Raw genomic sequence first — 27800 nt, 5'->3', positions numbered from 1 at the left:
GCTGCTCTAAGATAGGTCTACAATGCCCTGGTTGCACACACAAATGGCTGTTTTGAGTATAATGCAAGGCTCTATTTCCCTTTAGCCATAAGAATTAAAACAATACTTATCACCATACATTTGATATTACTTCCAATAAGTACAATATTTATTAAACATATCTTCAGTTGTTTTGTTACATAGTGTGCAACAAATTACAATATTCTGCAGCCACAAATTATATGCAGAGTATGAAGAAACTATTAATCAGATAGTGTAATCTTTCCGTTTATAACTCTACGAGGAAGAACTAGCAAATCAGATCTTACATATAACATCTCACTAAACTTTATGCATGGAAAGTGACAGACACTGGTTGTGCTGTTTGATACAAAATGGCTGAACTTCATCTTCAGAAGACTAAACCTGACATCTAAACATGCCAATATAAACATCAAAACAAAATATATTCTAACCAACCACGGGAAACAGTCTGGTATCAGGAAAGCAACAAGGATTACACACATTATTTTATAAACCAGCACACAAAGGTTTAAAACAGTTCTGAAAATGAAGTTAGCTGTCTTGAGTCAAGGGAATAAAAAAAAAGTCAGTATTGACCATTTACAATCTCTGACCTTTGTGGAGACGGTAAGAATCTGTTGTAGTGCAGCTACATACAGTACAATTCAGGCAATTTTGTTTTTTTCACTTGGGTTCAGATTGCAAATTCATTGCTGTGAGAAAAGGACGGAGGCAAATTTTAGCAGCAACCTCCACCTGACTGCTTGACCGGAGTGCTCTGAATTTTAACATTGGACTTCTCTGCACCACCAGCTGTTGCTCCAGGACCCATTCGCTTTTTAATCTCAGCTGCCATTGTCATGAAAGACTGTTCTACATTCGTTGCATTCTTAGCACTGGTTTCCAAAAATGGAATTCCAAGGGAATCAGCAAATTCCTAAGAGAATATATAAGGCACAATTAATTGAAAAATCTTTTTCACTTAGTGCATTTCATCATCTGAAATGGGGATTGATGAAGGACTAAGTTCACTGAATCCAAGCAGACACTGCACAAATTATTACTGTCAAAGTATTCTGGCGCATGTATTTTTAAAAGCTAAGGCGGTTGCGGCCATTGTGTGACTCCATACCCATATATAATTCAAATTCAGCACCTTCCAATTCAGTTTGAAAATCAAACTTTAAACATACCTTTGCTGTTGTGTAGTCTACTACTTTCTTTGTGGTCAGATCACATTTGTTCCCTACCAACAACTTGTTGACGTTTTCACTGGCATAACGGTCTATTTCCTGCAGCCACTGTTTAACATTATTGAAGGACTCCTAAAAAGATAGACATTTTAAAGAATGATAATATAGTTCTGGACACAACTGTTCTAATGAAGCAAGTGATAAACAGACGCATCTCTCCTGACCTAAGACGAGCTAGTGAGACAATCTAGCTACAAAAAAAGAACTCTTAATGCTGGGAAAGAAGTGAACTGACATATTAAAATGATACACACGTACATGAATAAGAAAACAGAATTTTAAGGCTTGAGGATGAAAATGCCTTATCTGAGAGGGAAATACAGCTCAGCATTAAACTACAGCTCAGGCAAATCGAATTGTTTCGGAGTATGCCATTTATATGCACTACAAAACCTGGTTTTTGAAACGTGACAAAATTTTGGTTTATGAGTAAGCCTACTAAATGTGAACTACCAGAGATGTCAAAAATCATTAAATAAACGGGTCCAAAGTAAAGATGCTTGTTTTCTTTTCCATAGTCATATTTAAGGGAGGAAATTTTCCATTTTTAAATATTACAAGTCATTACTTGAGATTTTTAAAACTAGCAACATTTTTTTCCTCATGTTGATATCACTCACCCAATACTCCTAATGGTGCTGAATCTAGTCTGTAATTCTAGCTATCTCCTAATTAGCTATGATTTCATAGTTGAGGTGAGATTTAACATCTCCTACAAGAATTATATATTCTAATTTTCAAAGTTCATCTTTCATTCTTTTCTTTGATGGGCAAAATAAAAGGACCCTGAAATTTTCTAACTTTCTGATCAAAAGAACAATTATGGCCCTCAGACCACATTCTTCACACTACCTCCACATCCCCCTACCTTCTTTCAACAGCTCACCTTTAGCTACTCACTCTCCTCTTAAAATCTTCCTCAAAGTTCATCCTATTTCTGAACCACATACTCCACAGGCAGAAGCCTCTAATCTTACTTTTGGCAATTCCGACAGGTCTAATTACCAGGCAAATTCCTGTTAACACTCGGCACCCAAAACACAGTATAAGCCAAACAATCCCAGTTCCCTACACACTCTTGACAAAACGATCAGTTATTTAGTTGATAATAAATATAACTTGGGTCCCTTGAAAGCAAATGCAAAACCAATTACTAAATTTCCTATTTACTAAAGGAAAATATTAGGAAATTTTGGTTGACCCATTCATTAGGTGTTCAAATGATGTAGGAGAGAAAAATAACAATGTACCTGTCCTTAAAAAATAACATTGGTTTAAAACGTTTTTTATGTCATTCACTTCCTTAGGGGTGGACAAAGTTTTCTGCCATATAAATGATACTAATGGCTTATATGTAAAGTAAAATAGTCTGCTATTTATCAAATAGTAACTTACTACTTTGTCAGTATAACACAATTTTTCCTGGAGCTTACCTGATCTGTAACATCATACACAACTATGATGCCATGGGCTCCTCTGTAATAACTGGAGGTGATTGTTCTAAATCTTTCTTGGCCTGCTGTGTCCCACTGTTATAAAACAATCAAGAAATCCAAACAATTCCATTAAAACAGAGTTGGGGAAAAGGAGGGAGGCGGGAGAACAGTTTAGTTTACATAGTTGTGGATTACCAGGATTTGATATAAAACATTAGCTCTCTGTGCTCACACTACTAAATTGCAGGGTAACTGCCAAATACCCGAAGGTTCAGAAAAGAAGGTAGTATCTAATTTAGCTTGCAGTAATGCTACCAATACTATAATTATAAGCTCTTTGAGATCAGAAACTGTCATACTTTTCATATTCTCTACAGCCTTTAGCATTGTGCCAGGCTAGTATGAATGCAAAGACAGGCTGACTTGGTTTTAGGAAAGCTACTGGTCTACTAACACCCCTGTAACACAGTACAACTCTCACACATAAGACAGAATTACTTGCTGGCACAATTTATCATCACGGAAAGCGCTGACAGGACCTAATGCAGATAACCACCCGTCAAGACAGCACTTTAGCCATCTCTGGAACAATTATTTTAATCCCAGGGAAAACAATGTAGTTAACATGATTCCAAATACTTTTATAAAATTCATTTTAAAAGCACTTTACCACACTTCGTTCAGGCTCCAACACTGGAAACAAATAACATTGCTACATTAAAGTTCTGGGTTAAAAAAAAAACTATTAAAAATACCAAGGGACTCCCTGGTGGCACAGTGGTTAAGAATCCACCTGCCAATGCAGGGGACACAGATTCGAGTCCTGGTCCGGGAAGATCCCATATGCCACAGAGCAACTAAGCCCGTGCGCCACAACTACTGAGCCCGTGTGCCACAACTACTGAGCCCATGCACCCAGAGCCCGTGCTCCGCAGTAAGAGAAGCGACCGCACCTCAACGAAGAGTAGCCTCTGCTCGCAACAACTAGAGAGAGCCCGCGCGCAGCAATGAAGGCCCAATGCAGACAAAAAAAAAAAAAAAAAAAAAAAAAAAAATCAAGAAACAGATTTTTAAAGCCACAATTTTAACGAGGGCAATGAGAATTTTGTTTAAATTGCTCCTAGACAATGTCCTTTTCTTAAAAAAAATTCTTTAGAAAAGCTACCTGCCCCACTAAAAAATACCAGTGAAAGATAACATCTTGATTGATGGGGAAATAACAGAATGGTTAGTTAATGGTTACCATTAAGGAAACAAAAACAAAAAGTGGACTTAAAGCCTAAGACAAGTGGAGATTAAGATGCAACAGCCTTTAGTGGGAAGGAATTGTAAAGTTTTGGAATATATCTGTGAACTTGACATTGATCCCCACTAGTCCTAGATGGCAAAAAAAAAAAGTTCAGGAGCACTCAGTGAAATCACTTCCTTTTCTAAGACCCAGCCAACATAGAGCTGTTAAAAATAAGCTTTAATTTTGGGGAAATTTAAATACAAACTGGATATTAGATAACATTAAGACATTAGTGTCAGTTTTGTTAAATGTAATAATGGTGGTTACATAGTAAAATAGAGATGCATAATTAGTACTTCTGGAGTAAAGTATCATATCTATAATTTAACATACTGAGGGGGGAGGGCGGGGAGAAGTAATAATGAAGCAAATAAGGTAGTATGTTAACAACTGTTAACTTAGAACAAACAAAACCCACCATAGCTTCATTACCTTTTTCGTCCAAAGTACTAGCCTATGAGAGTCAGGAGACTATCTAGATCTACTGTATCAGTAAGGAGCCTCAAGTCTTTCAGGATATCCTTGGAGAAGCACGACCTCTGGAGCCAAGCCAACGTGACTTCAAAACATCTTCTTTAGCTTCCGGGATATTTAACTCCAGGGAGAGTCACCTAACAGTTTCTTTGTCTATAAATCCCAGATACCGCTCACTTTATAGAACTGCTAAGTTTAAATGAACTAATGCTTGTAAAATGCCTAGCACAACGCCTGATTATAGATGCTGCTCAATAAAATGTTAGTTCCCTTCTCTTCTCTGCCCACCAACCCCTTTAACAAAGATAGCACAACAACAGGAAGAAAATGTTTCTGAATAAATGTTAACAAAGAATTGTAGCTGACTAAGCAATGGCATCCAAAGAGCAAAACTTCCGAGGTCTCCTTGCCACTCTGAAAACTCTGCTGGCTCTATATCCTAACAGTACCTTCCTCTGTAATTGATCACCCTTTATGTACATAATCCTCATTACCCCTCATAATCACAGGGTAACTGATTTTCCCATGTTTGTCTCTCCCACTGAAATGGGATCTCCTCCTATGGGGCTGTGTTTCATTCATCCCTGCAACCTTGAATCTACCTGAATGTCTGTGTAACGTATGCATTTCCATAAAGCTTTGAAAATGAATAAACCATCACAGAAAGAGGCCTTTCATGGTATGGGACTACACTCTGTACATGCCCCGCACTGCTGAAAGTTCTGTAATCACCAACTCTGATAAAGACGCAGATGGCACACTTGAACAGGAAAAGCAGAAAAGATAATTAAAATATAGATAAACCCAATCATTTTGAAAGATCCAGAAAACTTGGAAGGGTAATTCAAACCAGGCAAGATGAAATGTAACAGGGTTAAAAGTAAAATCCTGCATTTAGATTTTTAATGCCCTAGTCACAAAATATAAGACTTAAAATCAAACAAAAAAAAACAATCAAAAACTTTAAGATCCAAACTAGTAGGTAAAATGGTTATTGAGGCAGCAAATGTAGTAAACGCAGGTTTTCTTTTTATGTCCTTGAATGGGCCAATGATGAGAAAATGGCATGAGTCCCTGAAGTGTGAAAGAAAAAAAAGAAATTCAGAGTCCGAATCAATAGAGAATTTACCCCGTGTAGTCACACAGGCTGGATTATATCTTTGTATTTGATTTTAGGAATCATATTTTAATAAATGACACGTATAAAATTAAGAGCAACCCAAACCCAAATTGTAAAAGGTTCTGAAAACATGCTTCCAGAAGGGAATGACCGACTTCAGAGGTAGAAGGTGTGGTAAGATCAATCTAAATGGCAGGCTGCCAACAGAAAAGAAATTAATCTCTATCAGGCAGCTACAAGAGGCTGAGTAGTAAGAGACAGAAGTTAAAGGAAACTGGCTTTGGCTCAAAATAAAGAATTAATAACTAAGAGGTTATTTATAAATGGAACTAGCTGCTTTGAAAAATGGTGAGCTTCTCAGAAATGTTCAAAAAAGGCACCGGATAGGGAAAGGAAGTTCCTACTGAAGATGAAAGAAGACTGAGTGAGTGACCTATAAGATCCCTTCCAGCCAGAGGAAGTAGCAATATATAAGTGTTTCACAAATATATACCCAAATGTTATGAAGACCAATGATCACACATAACACAGTCATTTCACATCAGTAGTTACAGGCTTGGGTGCTTCTTTCTGAAATATTCTTTATGGTGCCAAGCTGGCACTCTACATATAATGGGAAAAATCAATATGGAAGATGCTCTGTTCATTGGTTGAAAGTATTTCAAGGTATCTCTGATAACGACATCCTTGCAAGTCCTAATTTGGGATATCAAGGGTGTTGGTCACTTGTATCAAAATCCACAATTCTTTTGTAATGTACCTTTCTTTTCCTTATCAGAGTCACATAAGAGAACAAAGAAAAAAAATAATAACCTATCAAATATCCACTTGTCTGGGTGTGTCGCATCATCGGTCACAACTGAATACTGCCTAGAAGTTTACAAAGGGCTTTCACATACATTATCATACACACATACACAGGGCTATAGATCTGGTTCTCACAACTACCTTATTAGTTAGTAAATCAAGCATTATCACACTCATTTTAGAGGTAAGAAACTGAGTCTCAGGAAAAAAAATGAAGTAAGTTAAACCCATGACTCTCTAATAAACAGCAGAATGAAGAAAACAAATCCAAGTTTTCTGACTCCAAATTCAGAACTCCTTCCAGTTCAGGGTGTTATCAATTCTATATAAAGAACAGTCACTTGTTTTCTATGTTACCTCATACTAATAGCCAACTCTAAAAGATACCCAGAGATTTTTTTTTTTTATGACCATAGGTATGTCCACACTGGTAGTAGCCAGACCCATATTAAGTTTCTACTACAACTGCCTACTTCTAATTCAGGGTTGAGGATATAAGGATGGATAAGGGAGTGAGGACGGCACAGAGACACAAAATATTGAAAACAGAGAGCTATGGGTTACTTGGTTCTGCTAGTAACTGTAGGCAAGTCACTGAATCTTTTAGCATCCATCTTCTGAGCTGTAAAATATGTAAGAAAAGCTAAGTTCCCTTCCAATGAAATTCTACTCTTCTACAAAGTTGGTACATACTATCTAATAAATACTCTTCAACTAAACCACATATGAAGAACCTCTCCTAGGTTTCTTCGAATGTTCCATAGTATTCAGCACAATAAAAGACATACGAAAATTGCTCAATATACTTCTGCTATAAGACAAGGTAAACCTCAACTTAGACCCCTTAGACCACACTGATAAAAGCACAAGAAAAAGAACTAGGACCAAGTTTGACTTAAAAACATGTATTTCTCTGCTTTATGAATAGAAAATTCAACGAGGAAGGTAATCATATCATTTTTAATCTAAACAATTCTTATTCTACCACTGTCATTAGATGAATGATTCTTAAGATACTTTAATTTTGTTAACATATTAGTAACAAATACACTCTAAATTTACCAAAATAATTTCCAAAAAAATTTCTAGTCCAAAAATTACTTACTATTTGAAGTTTGATTGTTTTCCCATCTAACTCTATAGTTCTTATTTTGAAATCCACACCAATTGTGCTGATATAGCTTTCTGTATATGTATCATCCTGAAGGGAAGGAAAGCTAACAATTAAAATGAATGTTCAATAGAGTAAATAAGAAAATATAATAAAGTTAATTTTTATCTACAAAGCTGATAAACAAAGTTTATAAGGCATAACACGTTGAGAACAGCCACTCCATCCTCTCCTGCACTCTGTTCACGTTCTGAAGACAAAGTGCTATTTAACAATGGTTTCTTCTTAAAACATTTTTTTTCAATAGCTATTCTTTAATTTTTCCAAACATCTCTTGGCAGATTCTTTACATACATCACATAGAGAAAGGTTTTATATTTTCAATGATTATGAAAGATTTTTCTAATTTTCTAATCAGTGGAACTCTTGCTCCTCCCCATCCACTTATTCACCACAAAGCTATGATCATGTCACTCTCCTGAAATTTTTTAGAAGTCAATTTTATTTCTTAGTTACGACTTTTTAAACAGATATAACTCACATACATGAAATTCACCCTTTTAAAATGTACAATTCAGTGGTTTTTAGTATATTCAGAAGGTCGTGCAACCATCAGCACTATTTAATTCCAAAATTAATGGCTTCATTCCTTTTCATGGCTGAAAAATAGTACCCTGTATGGATATACCACATTTTGTTTATCCATTCATCAGTTCGTGGACATTTGGGTGGTTTCTACATTTTGGCTATTATGAACAATGCTGCTGTGAACATTTGTGTACAAGTTTTTATGTGAACAATAAACTTTTAAACTTTTTAGATTACACCTTTTTTTTTAAATTGAAGTATAGCTGATTTACAATGTTGTGTTAATTTCTGCTGTTCAGCAAAGTGATTCAATTATACGTATATACAAATTCTTTTTTTTATTCTTCTCCATTATGGTTTATCACAGGAAACTGAATATAGTTCCCTGTGCTATACAGTAGGACGTTGTTGTTTTTCCATTCTATATATAATAGTTTCCGTTTGCTAACCCCAAACTCCCACTCCATCCCACCCCATCCTCCCCTCCCCTTGGCAACAACTGTCTATGTCTATGAGTCTGTGTGAACCATGTTTTGAATCGTGAATCAAACCAACTATAACACCACACTTCTTAGACAACTAGGGAAATTTATTTTGTTAAGTCCACAAATGTATTTTATAGGAAAATGTCCAGTTCTTAGAAATACATATTGAAGTATATAAGGGGAAAATGACACATTTGGGATCTGCATTTGTGGCACTCCCAACAAAGAGAAGGGGAAAAAGGATTAAATGAAGCCAGTGTGGGGAAGTCTTGATAATGCTGAACCTGATGTGTACATGAGACTGAAACAAAGATCACTAAAGAATAAAATGTGATCAAAGAGAGTTCCAAGTGGCTAGAGGTAGCTATGCTGACTTATCCTCCACATATATTCACATTAATGCATACACAGAATCACTGGATAAAAGGATACTCTTGAAGCATTGACTGCAATTTGACAAAATGCTCATCATTAAATTCAAATTTTTTACTTGTCTAATAAGCATCAGGTACTATAGAAAGTGGATAGAGAACAAAATGAATGCAATAAACATTCATTCAGCACTCGTACATGCCACTTACTTTGTTAGAAATACTTACAAATGCTGTTAGAATTCTTATAAACCCCTAAATGACCCTCACTTGTGTGCCTCTGAACCATTGCACATGCCCTTCCTACTGTCCAAATTCTCAGTATCTCCTTCTCCCCACTCCCAAGCTTTATCCCCCTACTCCCCAGTCCCTGGGTCACATGACAATTTTTATTCATTTTTCAATTCTGAGCTCAGGCAATACTGACTGTCCAAACATTCCCCAACTATTCAGCCAATAGTTAAGAGATTCTTCCCTCTGTACTCCCAAAGCTTATACATTTATCACACCTTTCACAGCTTGTCTCTACTTCAGGGGTGTGAGAATCAGTATTTTCAAAATGCATCCTAGGTGATTCTACTGTGTAGGTAGTATGAAAACCTATGACTTAGGTGAATAGGCATCCTGGAAAGAATTTTCTTTGAAGCAAAAATACCTCAGGCTATAGCCATTTTCCTCAAGAGAGGCCAGCTTCTTCCCACCTACCTAGAATTGCTGATTTTTTTTTGAATTGCTGATTTAATACTAGGAATTATTCTTAATTTTAATTAATTTTTAATATTTGCCAATTTAATAAAAGTTAATATCTAATTTTAAAGTCCTTTAAATACAAATAAAATTGAACATTTTTTTTCATATTTATTGGCAATTTGTATTTCTCCTTTTGTGAACTGCCCACTCATGTATTTGCTCATATTTCCATCAGGGCAAACATCCTTTTATTATTAATGTGTAAGTGTGCTTTATATATTGAGAATATCACCCCTTCCTCATATATATTTTTTTCCTAGTACCATTTGTTTTCCAACATTTTTATGTGCTCAGCATTAATCTTAATGCAATCAAATTTAACAATCTTTTCTTTCCTGATTTTTTTTCTGTGTTAGAAAATACTTTCACACAAGATTAAAGAGCCACCTAGGTTTTATTCTGGTACTTCCATGGTCTCATTTTTTAACTATTATATATAGTGAAGTTTTATACGTATATATATATATATATATATATATATATGGAATTCATTAATATCACTTATATCATCAGAAAAGTCATATTAAGTATTTGAGATGCTGTCAAGCTTGCAGTGGTGAATTTTAAGTTTTCTAAAATTCTAATTTTCCTTTGAAAAGCTTGAATTTATTACAGGCAGCAAATGCTGTTAGATATTTTCCTTGAAGTGATAATGTCTGTTCATCTGATAAAATGTGTACCCAATACTCAATTCTACATAATTACAGTTTGTTAGTTGTTCTTTCAAGTAAAAAAAAAAAAAATGTTCAATGAAAAAAGCAGCTAGTTTAGCTCAAAATGGAAACAACTATACAAGTGCTTTTCTTTCCCTTGAGACAACCAACATACTCCAGTCTTCAGTAAAACTACTTTATGCAAACTCATTTCTTCACACAGAATATTTAAAAAAAGAATACTCGAGGATCAAGATTCTATTAATTAATCATTTTTAGAAGCAACCTAAGTGTCCATCAACAGATTGAATGAATAAAGGTGTGTACATATACATATACATACAATGGAATACTACTCAGGCATAAAAAAACAATAAAATTTTGCCATTTGCAACAACATGGATGGACTTGGAGGGTATTATCGTAACTGAAATAAGTCAGACAAAGACAAGTACTGTATGATATCACTTACATGTGGAATCTAAAAAAAATAAACTAATGACTATAACAAAAAAGAAACAGACTCACAGTTTGTTCATAGAGAACAAACTGGTGGTTACCACTGGGGAGAGGGAAAGAGGGAGGAGCAAGATAGGGGTAGGGGATTTAGAGGTACAACCTACTATATATAAAATAAAAAGCTACAAGGACATATTGTACAACACAGGGAATAGAGCCAATATTTTATAATAACTATAAATGGAGTAAAACCTTTAAAAATTGTGAATCACTATGTTGCACACCTGAAACATATAATATTGTATATCAACTATACCTCAATTTAAAAAAATATGAAAAAAATTAATCATTTTTACTGTTTCATCAAAGACACTCTTAAATGAAAATGGTGTTTTTCCCCACTGTGAGTGAACAGAGGTAAACACCAGGACTGTGAGTATAATCTGGGGCTTAGCACTACTCCAACATGGTGCTAATAAGGCACCGGCAGTTTTACCCACCACTGCTTTTGCATCATCAGAGCAAAGATCAATAGAGTGAAAAAAGGCAAATGTATTTTGCCTTAGTACTAAGTAATTATTTACTTAGTAAATACTAATGGTTTAGTGTTATTAGGAAAGTAGTTTTGATCTCCTGGACCCCAAGACGGTCTTGATAATCCCCACTGGTCCATACTCTTAAGAACCAATGATCTAGACAGTGAGAAGGAAAACATGCTAAATTTAAAGGCAGCTGATAAGACTATGAATAAGACTGTAGATTTTATTTATTAGGTTGAAAGTTACTTATCAGTTTGTAAATTTCAGCATATAGAACACTATGCCATTTTCAAAAAAATTTTGTACCAGGCCCTGCTTTTTCTTTTTATTCTACTAAAGTTTTACTTGAAGATTTGTTTTCCATCAAGTCACTTTCAACACAGACCTATTATTTTCCCCTTACCTCACTACTTATGTTGGAATGAAACACTGATCTCCAAGAAGAGTATTAGACACTCTGACTTTATAACTACACTTTGCTTGAATTTCTTTGAAGAGCAACAGCATTTCTTCTATTTAAGAGTCTAGATATCACTGGGGATGTACACCTGGAGGCTTTATATATAATATATAAATTCTGGAAGAGTTAATATTCTGAATAAAACTGTTTAATCTTTTGTCTCCCTAGAAAACATAAACAGCATTAATTTCTTTAAAAGCATTTTGATTTCAACTTACTGCAAACCTAAGAAGGAGGCAAGACTTTCCAACTCCAGAGTCGCCGATCAGAAGTAACTTGAATAAATAATCACTGCAAAGAGAAAAAGAAAATCACGTTAATAAAAAGCATATTGTATTTTAAGTTCTACAACAACAAAAATATAGCCAAGAATAACAGCTCACTGAGGAAGACTACAGCTCCTGAAAAGCCCATGAACGGCCTAACAGAAGACCGAACGGCCTAACAGAAGACCAAACTGCAACAAACAGCAGGAGCCCTTTTGATGAATCACTGAACATGACAGAATTATGTAAAAATAAGACAGGCAATGCCACCCATGATCTCTAATATCAGCTGAACTTCCACTGCCAAGCAATGAATGAAAGAAAACATAAGTGATATGCATTCTTGGAGGGCCGAAGACCTATGCTAGAAAAATCCCACTCTTCTGCAATATTAGAATACCGGGAGTTAACTTTTCATTGTTCTTGCCAATGAAACGTATCTCTCCTTCAAATTCCAATCTAAAGTCATTATTTCATAAGAATCCTCCAACGAAGGGCTTTTATGATCCTTCCCTAGCATCCACCTGGAATTCTCTCTCTTTAAAATGGATCATTTAACTTCTGAAAGTCTGTATTATAAATATCTTAAACTGGAGATGCAGTAAAATCAAAGGCTGTGTAAATGCACAACTTTCCCAACATTCTAAGCTTGTATTAAAGCATTCTTTGGAAAACACTGAAAGCTAGGCTATGTTTATGCACCTTTACCACTGCCAAACCTAACAAAAAACCATTCCCAGGCACAGACATATATACACTACCAAATGTAAAACAGATAGCTAGTGGGAAGCAGCCGCATAGCACAGGGAGATCAGCTCGGTGCTTTGTGTCCACCTAGAGGGGTGGGATAGGGAGGGTGGGAGGGAGATGCAAGAGGGAGGAGATATGGGGATATATGTATATGTATAGCTGATTCACTTTGTTATACAGCAGAAACTAACACACCATTGTAAAGCAATTATACTCCAATAAAGATGTTAAAAAACAAAACAAAACAAAACATTCCCAGGGATTCTTTCATGAACCTGAAGACAACAGACGGTCAGCCAACAGTCTCCAAAGGAATCTCTCATAGATTGTTTCCAACTCTGACCAATTCTGTATGTTCTTCTTTTTTTTTTTTGTGGGTACGCGGGCCTCTCACTGCTGTGGCCTCTCCCGTTGCGGAGCACAGACCCCAGACGCGCAGGCTCAGCGGCCATGGCTCACGGCCCAGCCACTCCGCGGCATGTGGGATCTTCCTGGACCAGGGCACGAACCCGTGTCCCCTGCATCGGCAGGGGAACTTTCAACCACTGTGCCACCAGGGAAGCCCTCTGTATGTTCTTTTAAAGCAATGTCAAAAAATCCAGAATTTACAGATTTTTTTTCCAGAAGATATACATGATTCTTAATTTTCTTCCTTGTGATTTAGTTTAAAAAAAAAAATGCTACGTACTTAAAGTGAACCCCAAGTATCACTTGCAAATGAAGTGTAGATTACAATTATCAGATTTACATGTAAGCAAGATGTTTAGAAGTGATTATCTCTGTGAATATTAATTAACTGTTGTTACCTAGGTTTATACAGTGATATGTATTACTTAAAACATAGCTTTCTGGTTTTACCGAATTACCATAGTACGCTTATTGTTCCTAATTATACCTAAAGGAAAGAATTTTTTTGAAAATCCAAAGTGCCCTAGTCAGCAGCAAAATAAAGGTCACAGAAGGAAGTAAGCTTTTAAATAAGTATTAGGAAGAGTTGATTGAAACATAGGATGAACTTAACAACTAACATCCTTTCCAGTTGAGATCCTAAGGAAAAAAGGGGGTAGTGGGGATAATGATTATAAAAATTTACCCTTAATAAATTATTGGTACCTAATACCAAACAACTTTTATTTTAGTCAATACAGTTGCTGTGCTGACCCACTTCAGTACTACTGATAGCTTTCTCTTTAATTAGACCAAATGAATTCTTAAGAATGCTGAACACTGAACATTAGCAATGAATTTACATTTCAGTCAGCAAGAAAATAAATCACACCACCGATACTACTACAATTACTTAGTTTTTAACAAAAATTTTGATACAACAAATGCCCTGAATTTACCAGTTTCCCTCAGGACAGTGCCAGGCATCCAGTAAACACTCAATAAACATCCTCTGAATCAGTGGTACTGGACCTCTTTACAGTAAAAGACAGCACTGGGCCCACATATGCTGCCTGTGGTATCATTCATTACCTTAAAGATCAATTTCTCTCTTTCAGAATAACCATAAGGCTGTAAAAAACATGAAAGCTTCCTAACTGTGCTACAAGTTACATTATGATTTCAAGGAAATTAGTAGTCAATTTTTTTAAAATTACTTTTTAATTATCATTCTTTTTAAATTTTACAAGCGGCATTATTTTGAAACATTATTTATGAGTTCCTGATAATTTAAGGCTCAGAGCCATGGTAAATAACATGAAGAGTTGAGCACTCTGTTCCAAAATGAATCTTGTCAAAGAAGGCTATTTTGTTCTCTCCCAAACCATCAGCTTCACTAACACCACAAGAAACGTGGAGGAGAATGGCAAACAAAATCAACTAACAAACTTCTTGCCTTATTGAGTTCACACACCAGGAGACTGTGATCAACAGCATGTTACCTGCACTGGAACGTTTTAAATTACCTACTCCTATAGTACCTTATTTCTAAACTATTAATACACAGGATGTACAAGAGAATTCATATTTGAGATCACTTAAAGACATTTCTGTAACTATATTTACAAAACAGAACACAGTAAAAATGTTGATAGGAAATATACAAATCTAAAGTTAGAAAGCTCAATATCAGAATTTTGGTACAAAGAGTCAAGAATAATTTAGCAAATAGTAAGACTTTAAATGTATTTTTCTTTTATTCTCAAGAATTTGGATTAAGTTTTCAGTCTGCATTACCATTTTGACTTAGGTGAAAAAACTGAATTATATCAGTTGAGAAATCTTTATGTACAACTGTAATCACCACTCAGCTAAATCAGATAGTTCTAGTAAATCCTATCCACTGTTCCCAATCACAATTTCCTCAGGTTCTTTTCATGTCTAATTTACTATGACAACGACACTTCATATTTTCTCCCCATAAGTAGTCTGGAGTCTGTTTTTCCCCACTCTTATGTTTAACATACCTATCTGTGTGAAGGTAAACTGACTTATTCATCCAAAATATAACACGGTGCCTTTTACAAAGCACTGTGCTGAGAGATCAGAGAACATTTTAATTTTGCGTTTTTAATCAGGTCTCTTTCATTGTGAGAAACACCTAAAGAATATCTATAGCCATCCTTGAGTAACATTTTGGGCAAAATGCTAGAGAAAAAAATTTACAGGGACATGGCATGTTAAAAGGACAGACACCAACCTCAATGGCCAAGGCAACAATCTGAGCCACAAAGTAAACAATCATGTACTGGATTATAACCCCAAGAATAAAATAAATATCCATGAGTCCATAAGTGTATACATCATTAACTAAATAAATAGGAGAGGAGAGACAACACTTCCTTACATGAGGATTCCAACTAATGCATGTAGAAGGGATGAGAGAAATAGAAAACCACTGGTAGATTAACTATTACAGGCAAGATCCACCGATGAATGCTAAAATTAGTGGGTGAAACTTCAAGGAGACTTAGGATATTTTTTGCATGGCCTCAAAATTTGTCCCCCCCAAATATTTATTACTGCAGTGGTTTTAACATATGCCCACAAATTCTTTGAACACTCCTCCCTCCAGGAAGTGGAGCTTAGTTCCCTTCCCCTGAGTGTGGGTTCTTAACGACTGGTTTCTAACAGAGTGTAGAAAGGGAAAAATAGTAATTTTACACTGGAGAAACCTGACAGATGCCACCTTTACTAAGTGATCAACGTGAACATCACCAGCAATAAGTCATATTGATATTATGTACCTTCTGATATGATGTAATGAGTAGAGTGCTTCACCTCTATGGTATTTCTCTCCAAATCCATAACCCCAGTCTAATCATGAGAAAACATCAGACAAATGCATACTGAGGGAAATTTACAAAGTACCTAAACTCTTCAAAACTGTCAAGGTCATGAAAAATAAGACTGAGAAACTCACAGACTGAAGGAGGCTAACATGACATAACAATTAAATACAATATGGTATCTTGGATTAGGTTCTGGAACAGAAGAATGACATTAGTGGAAAAACTGGAGAAATTGGAATAAAAGTCTATAGTTTAGTTCATAGTTTACCAGTGTTAATATCTTAATTTTGATAAATGTACCATGGTATATAAGATGTTAATATTAGGGGAAGCTGGGTGAAGGGTATACAGGAATTCTCTGTACTACTTTTGCAACTCTTCTGTAAATCTAAATTTATTTCAAAATAAAAAGGTTTTAGAAAAACAAACTATGAGGACATTAGTGAAATAGGTACAATCTCGTTGAAAAGCTAGCCCCTGATACTTTTTAAACATGAGAGACATATTTTGTGTTTTCTCGAGTTAAATCAACAATCATAAATCATGCTGGATTCTGTAAAATAAAAACTTTGCTTTTGAGGCACAAGTATGTTTTGAGAATATTAATTTAAAGTGGAAATAATTCAGTGAGAAAGTAAGACAGTTAAGACTGACATAGATTAAGGCTCGATGGAAAGGGGCAGATTCAACCTTTTAATAATTGGATGGTGGGATGTCAAATATGGTAGCAAGTGAAAAATTATTTTTGCTATCAGTTTCTCCTTAAGTCTACTCCTGGTCTACTTCAGCAATACTCTAGATCCTCTATTTCCATTATTTATGATCTGAACATAATCGTGATACTCATGCCATTTTTGCATGTAAGCATTAACATTTTCTATACCTTAAAAAACATCACTATTGAGCGAGCATGAAACAATATTTATAAAAAGTTACCAAAACCCATTTTGACTCAAAATTCTATTTAGGTAAAATGTTTTCCTTTTTAATGAAGTTACCAAACTACATCTATAAAATATGAAATAGGAGATGAATCTGCTTGTTGCTGAATCTAAAATACTACTCGGAATTCTATAATCTCAGAAGAGACTACTACATGATACTGATATGTAAAAAGATTATAGACTATGTTTGTCTAGTATAACCCATTTTTGTTAAAAAAAATTTGTACACACAAAAGATTTGGGGAAAAAATGGACACTTCTAAATTGTACGATTACACTCGATCTTTTCTTTATATTTTTAAAAAACAGTCTGCAGTCAGACTGTATTACTTTTCTAACCAGAAAAGAAAAAGTCATTTGAGGGGAGCAAAAACTTTTAATCAATGATTTATTCAATGACTGAACAACCTTACAAGTTCTTTCAGCATACCTGTCCGAACACAAATGACATCTAAGTAGGTAGAGTAGGTCAAGGTTGTAAGCAGACAGCACTGGCACATTCCCAATATAGCCACAAAGATATGAAGTCAACTTTTTGGATTAAATAAGAATAAACATTTTTTTCTTCTTTTATGAAACAAAATTTGGATTACCAGACAGAGTTTCACCTGTCAATGAATGTAAGAGATAGCTGACTGACATTAACACAAGTTTCAACTACCCTTTGGAAACACACCAAGGAAGACAAAAGTAAACAGTGGCGAACTATATAATTGTTTTTATCCAAACAGTACCCCCAAAATACAAATTTCACAGTGTCAGCTATAAGTATACCTTAGAAAAGGCCTGCTATATTAAAAAGTTCAATGGAACCTAAATTTGTTCTCTTTCACCTAGAACAAGTTCACCTGCACGATAGGAATCATTAAGTTTTTATCTTTTTATAAAATCATACTTGAAAACACCCTAAAACTAAGCTCACATAACAAATTTAAAACAAAATCATGGTTATGATATTATGATATAGTGGCCAAATAAACTTGAATTCACTTTTAAACTATACACTAGTCTATTAGTCTTTGGGGTATGGAATGATTAATAAAACTTGAGCTGCAATAATTGTGCTTGACATCTACTTTTCTTCTTCGCTCACTTTAAGTATGCTCCACAGAACACAATTCAAAACTGACCATCAGGGGACTTCCCTGGTGGTCCAGTGGTTAAGATTCTGCACTTTCACTGCAGGGGCCATGGGTTCTGGGCAGGGAACTAAGATCCCACATGCCATGTGGTGTGGTGGCAACAACAACAAAACTGCCCATCAGGCTGGATAAAAGAGGTAAGAAATTTTAGTTACTTCATATGCTTCTATATCATTTGAATTTTACAGAGTACATATTACTTTTGTGATTAAATTAATAAAAAAAACTAAATAAACCTTCAGCTATGGACAAAAGCAGCCTGTTAGTCAAATAAACAATTACCAAGAATCTGAGAGGGCAACAGTCTTTCCTCCATATTTAAGAAAATAGCCAAGCAATTTTTTTAAAAACTCTCCCCATAACTGACCCCTAAAACTACATTTAAAAAAAATATTTAGAGACAATAGATTAATTTTCCAGGTTCCACTTTATCTCTGTTTAAAACAGTGTTCCAAAAATCCAAAGCTGGAATTCTGAAAATGAGGGAAACTTTGGTTGTTCTGAAGAAGTAGTAAGCCATACAAGAGGACAAGAGAGTAAACGGTCTTACCACGTAGATAACAGCAAATATTTAGTGAAAAACGCACCAAGGAGGGGCTGTAAGTGTCCATACCTCCTTACCTTTCAAAGCCTGCATGGGTTTTAGACCTGGAAAGAACTGTATTTGAATTCAGGCTTCATCACATACTAGCTACAAGATCTTGAGGTAAGGTACTTAATCTATCACCATGAGGCTCTATTTCCTCATCTGTAAAAAGGTTCAATTAGCACTCTCTACCACCCAATTAGGCTCTGGTCAAGATTATAAATATTGCCTCTAAAGCATTTAGCACAGTGTCTGGTACAGGGGCACAATAAGTGGCAATTATTATTATTTTTCCTTCCTCCCTCCAAATCAGGATGCAACCTAATGAAAAATCTCAAGAGCTACAGACAAAAACTTTGAAGCTATTTATCCAAAGTTTCAGTACAGATGATGGGTGACAAAGTATCACAGGAGTTTACCAGTATAATCTACAGTAAAAGTGTAAAAATTACCAGCTAACAGTTATAAGTACTATGATCACAACTCCCAAAGTCTAGCAACACATGAAACAGTAACACGGTCTGCAGCAAATGTGCCTGCCTCTCCAGCAAGAGACAGGCATTCTCTGCTTTACTTGCTTTTCTCACAGAAAGACATCCATGACTTTAAGGCCCCAAGTATAAGTATTCAAGAATAGTCATGAGGGTAGAAAAACTGAGAATGGATAAGATAATTAACTTCAAGCCTAGAGAAGCTTTAAATATCAACCCAACACAAGATGTGAAGAAAGTCAAAGGGCCATTCACAATACATACCTCACAAGCCCTTCTTAACATTTTTAAAAAGGCCTCTCCAATCACGAATTTTAGACATAATTGACCACAAAAATGCTAGTCGCCTAATTAACTGGCTTAATTTTAAATTCCTAGAAGTTAACCACACACACTAAACTGGAAACAGCATACTTGGACTGTAAAATCACAGGCCCTTGAGTTAAAATTCCAATTCTACTGCTTCCTCTGAATGCCCCTGGGCAAGCCATTTAACTCTTCTCTGGCTCTGACTGCTGTAAAATTAGGACACTATTTCTTCATACTATTAGGGGAAATAATGGACATACATAAAATTTCTGAGTAGTGGTGGGAACTCAAATTGTTATTTGTTGACCTTATCCCAAGACTAGTGTCAGGGCTTCTGGAAAGTCCTCCTCAGTGCTCTGTTCCTCTCCAGCTAAAGCAATATAACTAAAACTTTGTGTTAATAATAGAAATCCTAGGCCCCTTCTTCAAATCTTTTGCACTATTATGCCATCTTATTCTTTAAAAATATCACAAGATTTAATTTCTGCTAATACTGTTAAATCGATTATGCTTGTTTGAGCCTGAGTCATCTTAACTGGTAAGCACCTGGGAGCAAAGTCCATGTTTTATAATTATATATAAAATAATAAAAAATAAAAACCCCTCAACTCCTAGCACAGTCTAACTGATAAAAGACAAAGAAAAGGGTTGGCTATTTTCTTTACCAAGCTTTTTTTCCAGGGAAATCAGATTGTGTGTGCATGTGTGTGTGTGTGTGTGTGTGTGTGTGTGTGTGTGTGTGTGTGTGTACATTCACTGGAAGATTTTAAGTATCTGTATTGAAAACATTTTTCAAATAGACAAGGTCAGAGATCAATGTGTAATTATTAAATGTGTTAGAAAAACATTAAAATTGAAACCACCTGCATATATATATATTACATATATTCTTACATATATTCTAACATCCCTTACTGGAATACACGTGTCAACTCCTGCATAGCACTGTACAGTTTACTCTTGAGACTCACAACTGAGGCAGTACTAATCACGTTATAAAGAGGCTCAGGGCTTCCGTGGTGGCGCAGTGGTTGAGAGTCCGCCTGCCGATGGAGGGGACACGGGTTCGTGGCCCGGTCCGGGAAGATCCCACATGCCACGGAGCGGCTGGGCCCGTGAACCATGGCCGCTGAGCCTGCGCATCCAGAGCCTGTGCTCCGCAACGGGAGAGGCCACAGCAGTGAGAGGCCCGCGTACCGCAAAAAAAAAAAAAAAAGGAATAAATGCCCTAAATCAAGTTACTGGAAAACATCTATGGGCAGAGTAGCAAGGACAAAGAACAATTCCACTTAAGTAGTATTGTTATTCAAAGAAAATACATTCAGACAAGTTAAATCCATCACTGTTCCTAGAAAACTTCAATTATATAATTCACTCAATTTCCTTTGTAAAGATCACCAGTTTGAGATGCAGACTGCATAAAATATCCTGGGTAAAGACCCTAGCCAAGTAGCTGGCACAAAGAGTAAGCACTTGTTAAATAGTAGCTATTATTATTAAAAATAATGTTTCCAAAGAGTGGTCACCTTTGTGAGCAAAGGTAACACTACCTGTCAGAATTGGGAATCTATAAACATGGAACAGAGTAAACAATGGAACCTATCAACAATCTTGGATTTAATAAAGTGGGGTGTTCTGACCAACTGAGCCATCAGTCACAAAAGTACCAAGGAATATTTCATTTCCTACCTCTCCTTTGTACCCTATTTCTTCACATGTTTAAGTCAGTAAACAAACCAACAAACACTTGTTCTCTTGTTTCCTAAGGCCTCAGGATTATTTTTTTCCCCAAAATATCATTACACCATTACCCTTTTATAATCTGAAACATCACAGGGTGGTTCCAAAGAAAAGCCAAGACTTTGGTTTTTTTCCCTAAATTCTATTCCAGATATCAAAGAAGCAATCTCTTCTCAGCCCCACCTAATACAAGAAAACAGTGGAATAGTCTGACTGTTCCCCTCTCCCTGTAAGATTAAAAAACAAAAGTGGGGGGGACATTTTCGGTTTCTCTTCATCTTAAAACACTCAAAGTATTTTTTAGCAAATCTTTAAAAATCTCAAAATCTTAAAAAGCATTTTATTTAACCCTGTTTTTATATATTAGGAAAGAGACAAGAGTAGGTAACATTAGCAAAAGGAAGCTATTCTTAACTATCAAAAATGAAACTTAGCTATTACAACTACAAATAGTAAAACCATCATATATGTCCAATCAAAAGTTACCAAGGAGAGAAAACACACACGGCCAAAGGACTGCTGATAGGATATGAATCCAGCAAGATGCTTAGCACTTGTTAATCATAATCACTTAGATAAATCACTAAGATTGCTTCTAGAATAAAAACTGAAATATTAAAGAGATTGCTCAGAAAACAAAATTCTCTTTAAAAGTCAACTAAACAGCCGGCAAGAGAACACTTGATTCTGAAGCTCTTCCATCTTTAAGACAAAAAAAAAAAAAAAAAACCTTGAATATGTAAGAAACCGTCAACATCTTATACTTTAACCTAATTATGATGAAAAGGAAGAAGAAAATTTTAAATGCAAAATTTCAGTTTCTTTCAATGATCCTTGAAGATCATCCATTCACACAAAACTCTTAAGATGGAAAGTCTATATAGCTACTGGTAACTTACATTACCCAAAGAATTACATACATTGATTCTCTACGGACATTAAATAATCATATTCTGAATAGTGAGAATACCTCTTCTTTAAACTTCTTTGAATTTCTCAAATCATTACCAACACTACGAAAAAGTCATCAAGGCAACCTACAAAAAGAAAATCTATTTTTAGTTGATTTCTGCTTCTTTTCTAATAAAAAAACTCTAACTAAAAATTATGTAAAAGGCAGTAATGATATACTTATTAATGAAATTACACTCTGTCAGACAGATAACAGAACTGATTAACTTTTTACCTTTAAACCCTTAAGTTAAAAGACAGATTTATTCAAAGCAGAGTGCTGACAAAAAAAAAAAAAAAAGTCAGATGTTCCTTGAGTCTACCATAACAGAAAACAAAGTTTAAGAGACTAAAACTTAAGCCATGATATTTTAAAAAGTTAAAAACAAGGTAAGTTTTTTTTTTAAACAAATTTTTTCTGCATTAACCGATGGATCTAGCCGATCCAAAGAGACTACTACATATAGTTCTTCCTACCGTGGTTAACTGGTATATTCATGATAGGTACACCTACTTTATTCTTAACACACTCCTTGATGAAACGGCCAAAATTATTTTCTTGACACTAAAAAAAAAATCTGCTAGAAGCTAATGGATTTGGAAAAATGCTTCTGATATGAGAATAGTGTTAAGTACTTCTTAAGCAGTGTGCTGAAATAATCACTGCCTGCTTTACCACCTAGCTCAGGAAAATCAAAATCTTTCCTCAAATCTCCAGAAAAAAAAAGAAAGCTCTGATCCTCTCCATCTACTTTTTCCACCGCTCAGATTCCACTTCAGTTGCATTTTGTTTTTGTTTGTAGCATTTGTAATTCAAGTGAGTCAGTCATTACCCTTAATTTCTACCATAAAGATAACCCAGGGCCATCATTTCTCCCAAATCAGCCAAATAACATAGAAAGTAGTAAAAGAAAAAGCTTAAAATTTAATCATTGATTGACATATTTCTTATTCTCCTCACTCCCAAACCAAAAGCTTACAACTTAAAGATCATAAAGTAAAAGCATTCCGTAATAAAGCTACCATCAGATAATCGTATGTCAACCTATATAAATCTAAAATCCTGTTCATTCTGAGAGAACCAAACTTTTTCTTTTGTCAAGAACACATCATCAGTACCAAATTCAGCAGCACCCATAAAGCAGATTTTGAAAGTTTCTAAAAGGATTAAGATAAATAGTAGATGATAAACCAAAACAAGGAACATTTGGGGGTGCACCTGTAAACATTACCTAGTATACTATTATTTCAAATTAGTATATAAAGTGTACGCTATAATATACATGTATTATAATGTACAATATTGTACCTGGCATATAATAAGTGGCCATAAATGTTAGCTATTAGGATAACACTGTGGAATCATGAAAGGCATTCATCCATTAAAAGTTTTAACTTAAGAAAAAAACATGCGACTTTAAAGTTTAGAACAAGGTTTAAAGCAAATGGACTTGTGTTTGGGTGATTAAACTGTAAGAATTTCCTTCTTTTCTCTATTTTCCAATTTTTCTCTACTTTTATGATGGTAACAAACTTTATTAAAGATAAAAAGAAGAAACCGCTGAACTCAGATTTCTAAAAATCTGCTTGCTGGTTGCCTTTGTGACCTTCTGTAATAAAATACCACCTCCTCTCACCTTAGTACTTTTCACTAGTGCTTTTCCAAACATTTTTCCAAACTCCTAGGTTATTTTACTTAAGAGACAGTCTAGAATATAAATAGAGTAACCCAGGTACAGGCACACTCAAGGCCATAAAAATATACAAATGATTTCTGGGACTGATTCTGTTGAGGTCATTAATCTAGAGTCCTCAAAAGAAAGAATGGTTTGGCACTCTATTTACTTAAGAATTACTACCCTTGCCATTTATTAACCATTCTTCTTTCTTCTTCTCTCTTGAACAATCCTTCTCACTCCCACTGCTTCTCCAAATCTAATGCTAGTAACTCCCTTACTGGTTTGTTTTCTATAAAGTCTTTCTAAACCCTACTAGCCAACCACAATCCCATACCTTCTTTTAAAATCTTGTGGCTCCAATCCATGCCACACATCTGGAACTTGCCATACGTACTGGTATTTAACATATATAAAATCTATTTTTTATATTCCATTATAAGTTCCTTGCAGGTAAGGATTATATTCCTAAATCCCAGCACTACTGGAATGCCTCACATAATGATGTACACCACCTACAGTGCTCTTACAGTTTACCAAATTGTTCTATATATACTTGAGCCTCACAACTACCCGGATAGGAATAAAGATGACTCCTATTTTACAAAAGGAGAAACAAATTCAGAGTCTAAATCATTTGTCATGCTTCTGTCCAACTAATCTTCAAGATCTATTTACAGTACTAAATATATGTAGCAAATTTAAGAAACTCCTGAACAGAAGACAAACCTCCATAAAATGGAAAATCCATGTACTTTACTGTTGCCAGGAACTACTAAATTAGGGACCCCAAGTTCAACTCTGCCCAACTATGCATAACCAACTTTGTCCTTGGAGCCCTTGATAAAAAACTGCCAACACAGCAAATATGACACTATTAGAACACTTTCTTCAACTTCTTAAGGTATATAAAATTTTAATAAAATACTATGGCTTCTATTTAGAACAAAAAAAAGGGACATTTCAGCATCAAACCACAGTATTACAAAACTTGAAGTCAGAATGCATTTTGCAAGAGCCATGTGACACACACATGACAGTCAGCTAAACCCATGGGCGGACCTTTTAGGGGAAATGTTTGGCAGTAACTGACCAAAGCAGCAAATAAATTCAACATTTAGGTCAAATACTGATCTTTGCTTTAAAAAATTCCTCAAAGCCTTCTGACACTATAGAGGAATACCAATTAAATCTCCTTCAATTATTCCTTAATTTCAATATGCAAACTGTAGAAGGATGTTTTTAAGGGCCATTAAGGAGAACCCAAGAAAGTCTTCCCAAGGAAAGTGAACACCAGTTCCCAGGAAAGGTGCCAGGTGTGTCACATCTGCTGTGGTGACTTACTGAGTAAGCAAGAAAAAGAAATGCATTAACTTTTCATGACACGTCATGGAACCTCATTCCCTATCTGCAAGCATTCGAGTAGGTAATCCAAACCCTACAGATCTATCATAGGGCCCATTCGTTTCTCTTTCAACTTGAAAGCAAAGTCTTCCTTTTAGTTGGTAATATCACAAAGATGTCCCTAGGTTTTAGTGCTGGTGTTTTGTTTTTCCCTTGACCTACACATGGCAAAAAGACTGTAGTGTCCTCAAAAAAATAAAAAATTCTCACAAATGCCCAGGTTTTTGGGAAGGCAATGGGACCGCTGAGTTCGTAAAGAACTCCAGGAAAAAACTAAAAGAGAACTAAAAATTTTAAATCTCTTCTCGCCATCTACCCATTCCCCTAAATCCCACGCAATCCTGAAAAGCATCCATATTACCTACAACCTGGCGCGGAGGATGGAAGAGAGAGCCAACAAGCTCAAGATTTGCAAGTAACGCTGGTTTCCACCCCGACGGCTCTGACAGCTCCGCAGACCGCGGGCGCAGGGTCTAACAGTGTCCTCTAGGAGAGTTCTCCCACCCCATCCCCTCCCTCCCCTTAAAAACAGGCCCTCCTTCAAAAGTCACTGCCTCCAAGACAAGCTACCCCTTCCCACGACCCCACCACCAACTCCCCGACACCCCAACCCCCTTACCAGACTGCTCCTCCGCACGGGCCTGGCACTCAGGCCAGAACTCCAACCAGACCGGGTCCAGGCCCGGACGGCTCACCCCTCCGACCCGATCCCTCCCCCCGACCGCCCCTCCTCCGTCAGACAATGGGGCCCGACTCCCCGCCGCCAACCTCTCCTGCCCCATCACCCCCACCTCACCTCGGCCGAGGCCCCCGCCTCCGCCCTCCTCGCACCCTCTAAGCTTTCCCAAGCTGGCCCACGGACCCAGCCGACCGGCGCTCTCCTGCACTCACTATTCGGGATTCATGCTGGACATGTCACTGCAGCTGCCGCCGCCGCCACCGCCGCCCTTGCTGCTGCAGCCGCCGCCCTGACTCTCCGCGCCACGCGTAGTCGAAGGGAGAGGAATGAGATACGCTGTTCCGAGAGAGCAATCGTCTTCCCTCCACTCCGTCCCCTTAGAACACAATCAGCAGCCGCCACCACTCAGCTATCGCTTCCACCCAAAATGGCCGCCGGCGAACCAGGAAATAGGAAAGCCTTAGACCAAGGGGCCTTTACACATCCCAAAGGGCGGCCGCACCGCGTGGCATGCCGGGAAAGAGAGTTGCGAGCGTCGCTGCGGGCGCTGGGGAACGACGGTACGGCGCCGCGACCCGGACTCAGCTTCCCGCCAAGCCCCGCGTTTCTGGCGCACGCGTACTTGAGGGGTTGTCGCCCGCCCTATTTCCCCCCCCTCTCCCAACACCCCCCGCTCCGCCCCTCCCTGCTCCCCTCCCCTCGGACTCGCTGGCTAGGACTTCGCTAGGACTCCCCCTAGCGGATTGGCTAAGGCCGAGCGGCCCTGGTGATGTCATCAGTGAGACGTGGCAGCCAGGCGAGTCAGCGCCCCACGGGGGAGGGGAGGGACTGAGGGCTGTGCTGGCCGCTGGCGGAAGAAGGGGGTGGGGATCAGGGGACCCTGAGCGGCGGGGAGAGAGGGGATGGAACCCGAGGGACCGCCTGAGTGCCTAGGCGGAGGGAAGGTCTTGCCTCCTGTGCGCCTTCTTGAGGCTTGAGCTTCCCGGCCGGTCCCAGGACCTCCGCTCTAAGGATGGAAGAAGAGTCCAGGGGCCTCTGCGGAAAACTTTGGGTCTTTGGAAAACACGAAGCCGTTCTTTCAGTTCTCTTCCTCACTCACCCAACCCCACTGGATCTGGTCATCGACCAGTGTTGGCCGCAAGCACTACCATTTTCTTTTTTGATCTCTTACCATTCCCTTTCCAGCCCCTCTCTGATCACATCAGCCTGGATATTGCAGCAGCCTCCGTCAGAGTGGACTATCTGCCTCTGTCTCTTCTCTGCCCCATGCCATTTGCACCCATATCTAGACGTATCTTCCTGAAACATTTCCATCCCTAACCCCACATCTTTCAGTGCCTCCACGTTGCGTGGATGGAGCACACCCTGGAGCCAGACAAAAATCGTGATCTTCCTGCCCTGGTTCCAGCCTTCATGTTGAGTTATACTTATTTTTAGTTGTTATTTAATTCTGAGCCATTCTACAAGATTGACAAGTAATAAGCAATAGCGCAGATCATCACTATACAATATCTGGAAACTTCAGGAGTAATATTAACACTACATTTTTTAAAAAGCTTATTGTCTTAACAGCTCTCTTTAATCAGCTCAGGAATTTAAATCTCCACTAAACTTTAACACATTATCTCGGGTTACTTAATTACACAGGGCATAGTGTAATACATTGGCCAAAGTTTATCTTCCAACTTGTTCTAAGAACCGAGAAAATTATCTCAAAAGTGTGGTTGCATGATCACTTTAAATTCCCATGACATCAAAATATGGAAAGAAGGCAGTTCTTATTTCTACCCATTTACTAACTACACCCCTTTAACGCACAAATT

At 36.9% G+C, this 27800-nt stretch overlaps 1 protein-coding gene across 1 annotated transcript; it reads right to left on the bottom strand.

Annotated features, from left to right (window-relative positions):
* Nucleotides 1-119: 119 nt before the first annotated feature.
* On the bottom strand, nt 120-26427 carry RAB1A (RAB1A, member RAS oncogene family). The gene is made up of 6 exons (XM_029231715.1): nt 26190-26427; nt 12019-12091; nt 7490-7585; nt 2690-2785; nt 1197-1328; nt 120-940 (listed from the first exon to the last, which is right to left on the bottom strand). Exons 1-6 carry the CDS (start codon nt 26210-26212, stop codon nt 743-745), a joined length of 618 nt encoding a protein of 205 aa, XP_029087548.1. The 5' UTR covers nt 26213-26427; the 3' UTR covers nt 120-742.
* Between the last annotated feature and the right edge of the window lie 1373 nt (nt 26428-27800).

Source organism: Monodon monoceros, unplaced genomic scaffold, assembly GCF_005190385.1.
Source record: "Monodon monoceros isolate NGI ecotype Baffin Bay Population unplaced genomic scaffold, NGI_Narwhal_1 Super_Scaffold_19, whole genome shotgun sequence".
In the NCBI taxonomy this organism is placed as follows: domain Eukaryota; kingdom Metazoa; phylum Chordata; class Mammalia; order Artiodactyla; family Monodontidae; genus Monodon; species Monodon monoceros.
Note: the sequence above shows the minus strand (reverse complement) of the source record. Positions and strands in the feature narration are given on the sequence as shown.

Excerpts from the sequence above, each read along its gene's own strand:
- RAB1A (XM_029231715.1), bottom strand. The coding sequence starts at position 26,212 with ATGTCCAGCATGAATCCCGAATA. Across the intron at positions 7,586-12,018 it reads GCCTCCTTCTTAGGTTTGCA|GATGATACATATACAGAAAG; the intron begins GTAAGTTGAAAT and ends CCTTCCCTTCAG. Across the intron at positions 941-1,196 it reads TAGACTACACAACAGCAAAG|GAATTTGCTGATTCCCTTGG; the intron begins GTATGTTTAAAG and ends ATATTCTCTTAG.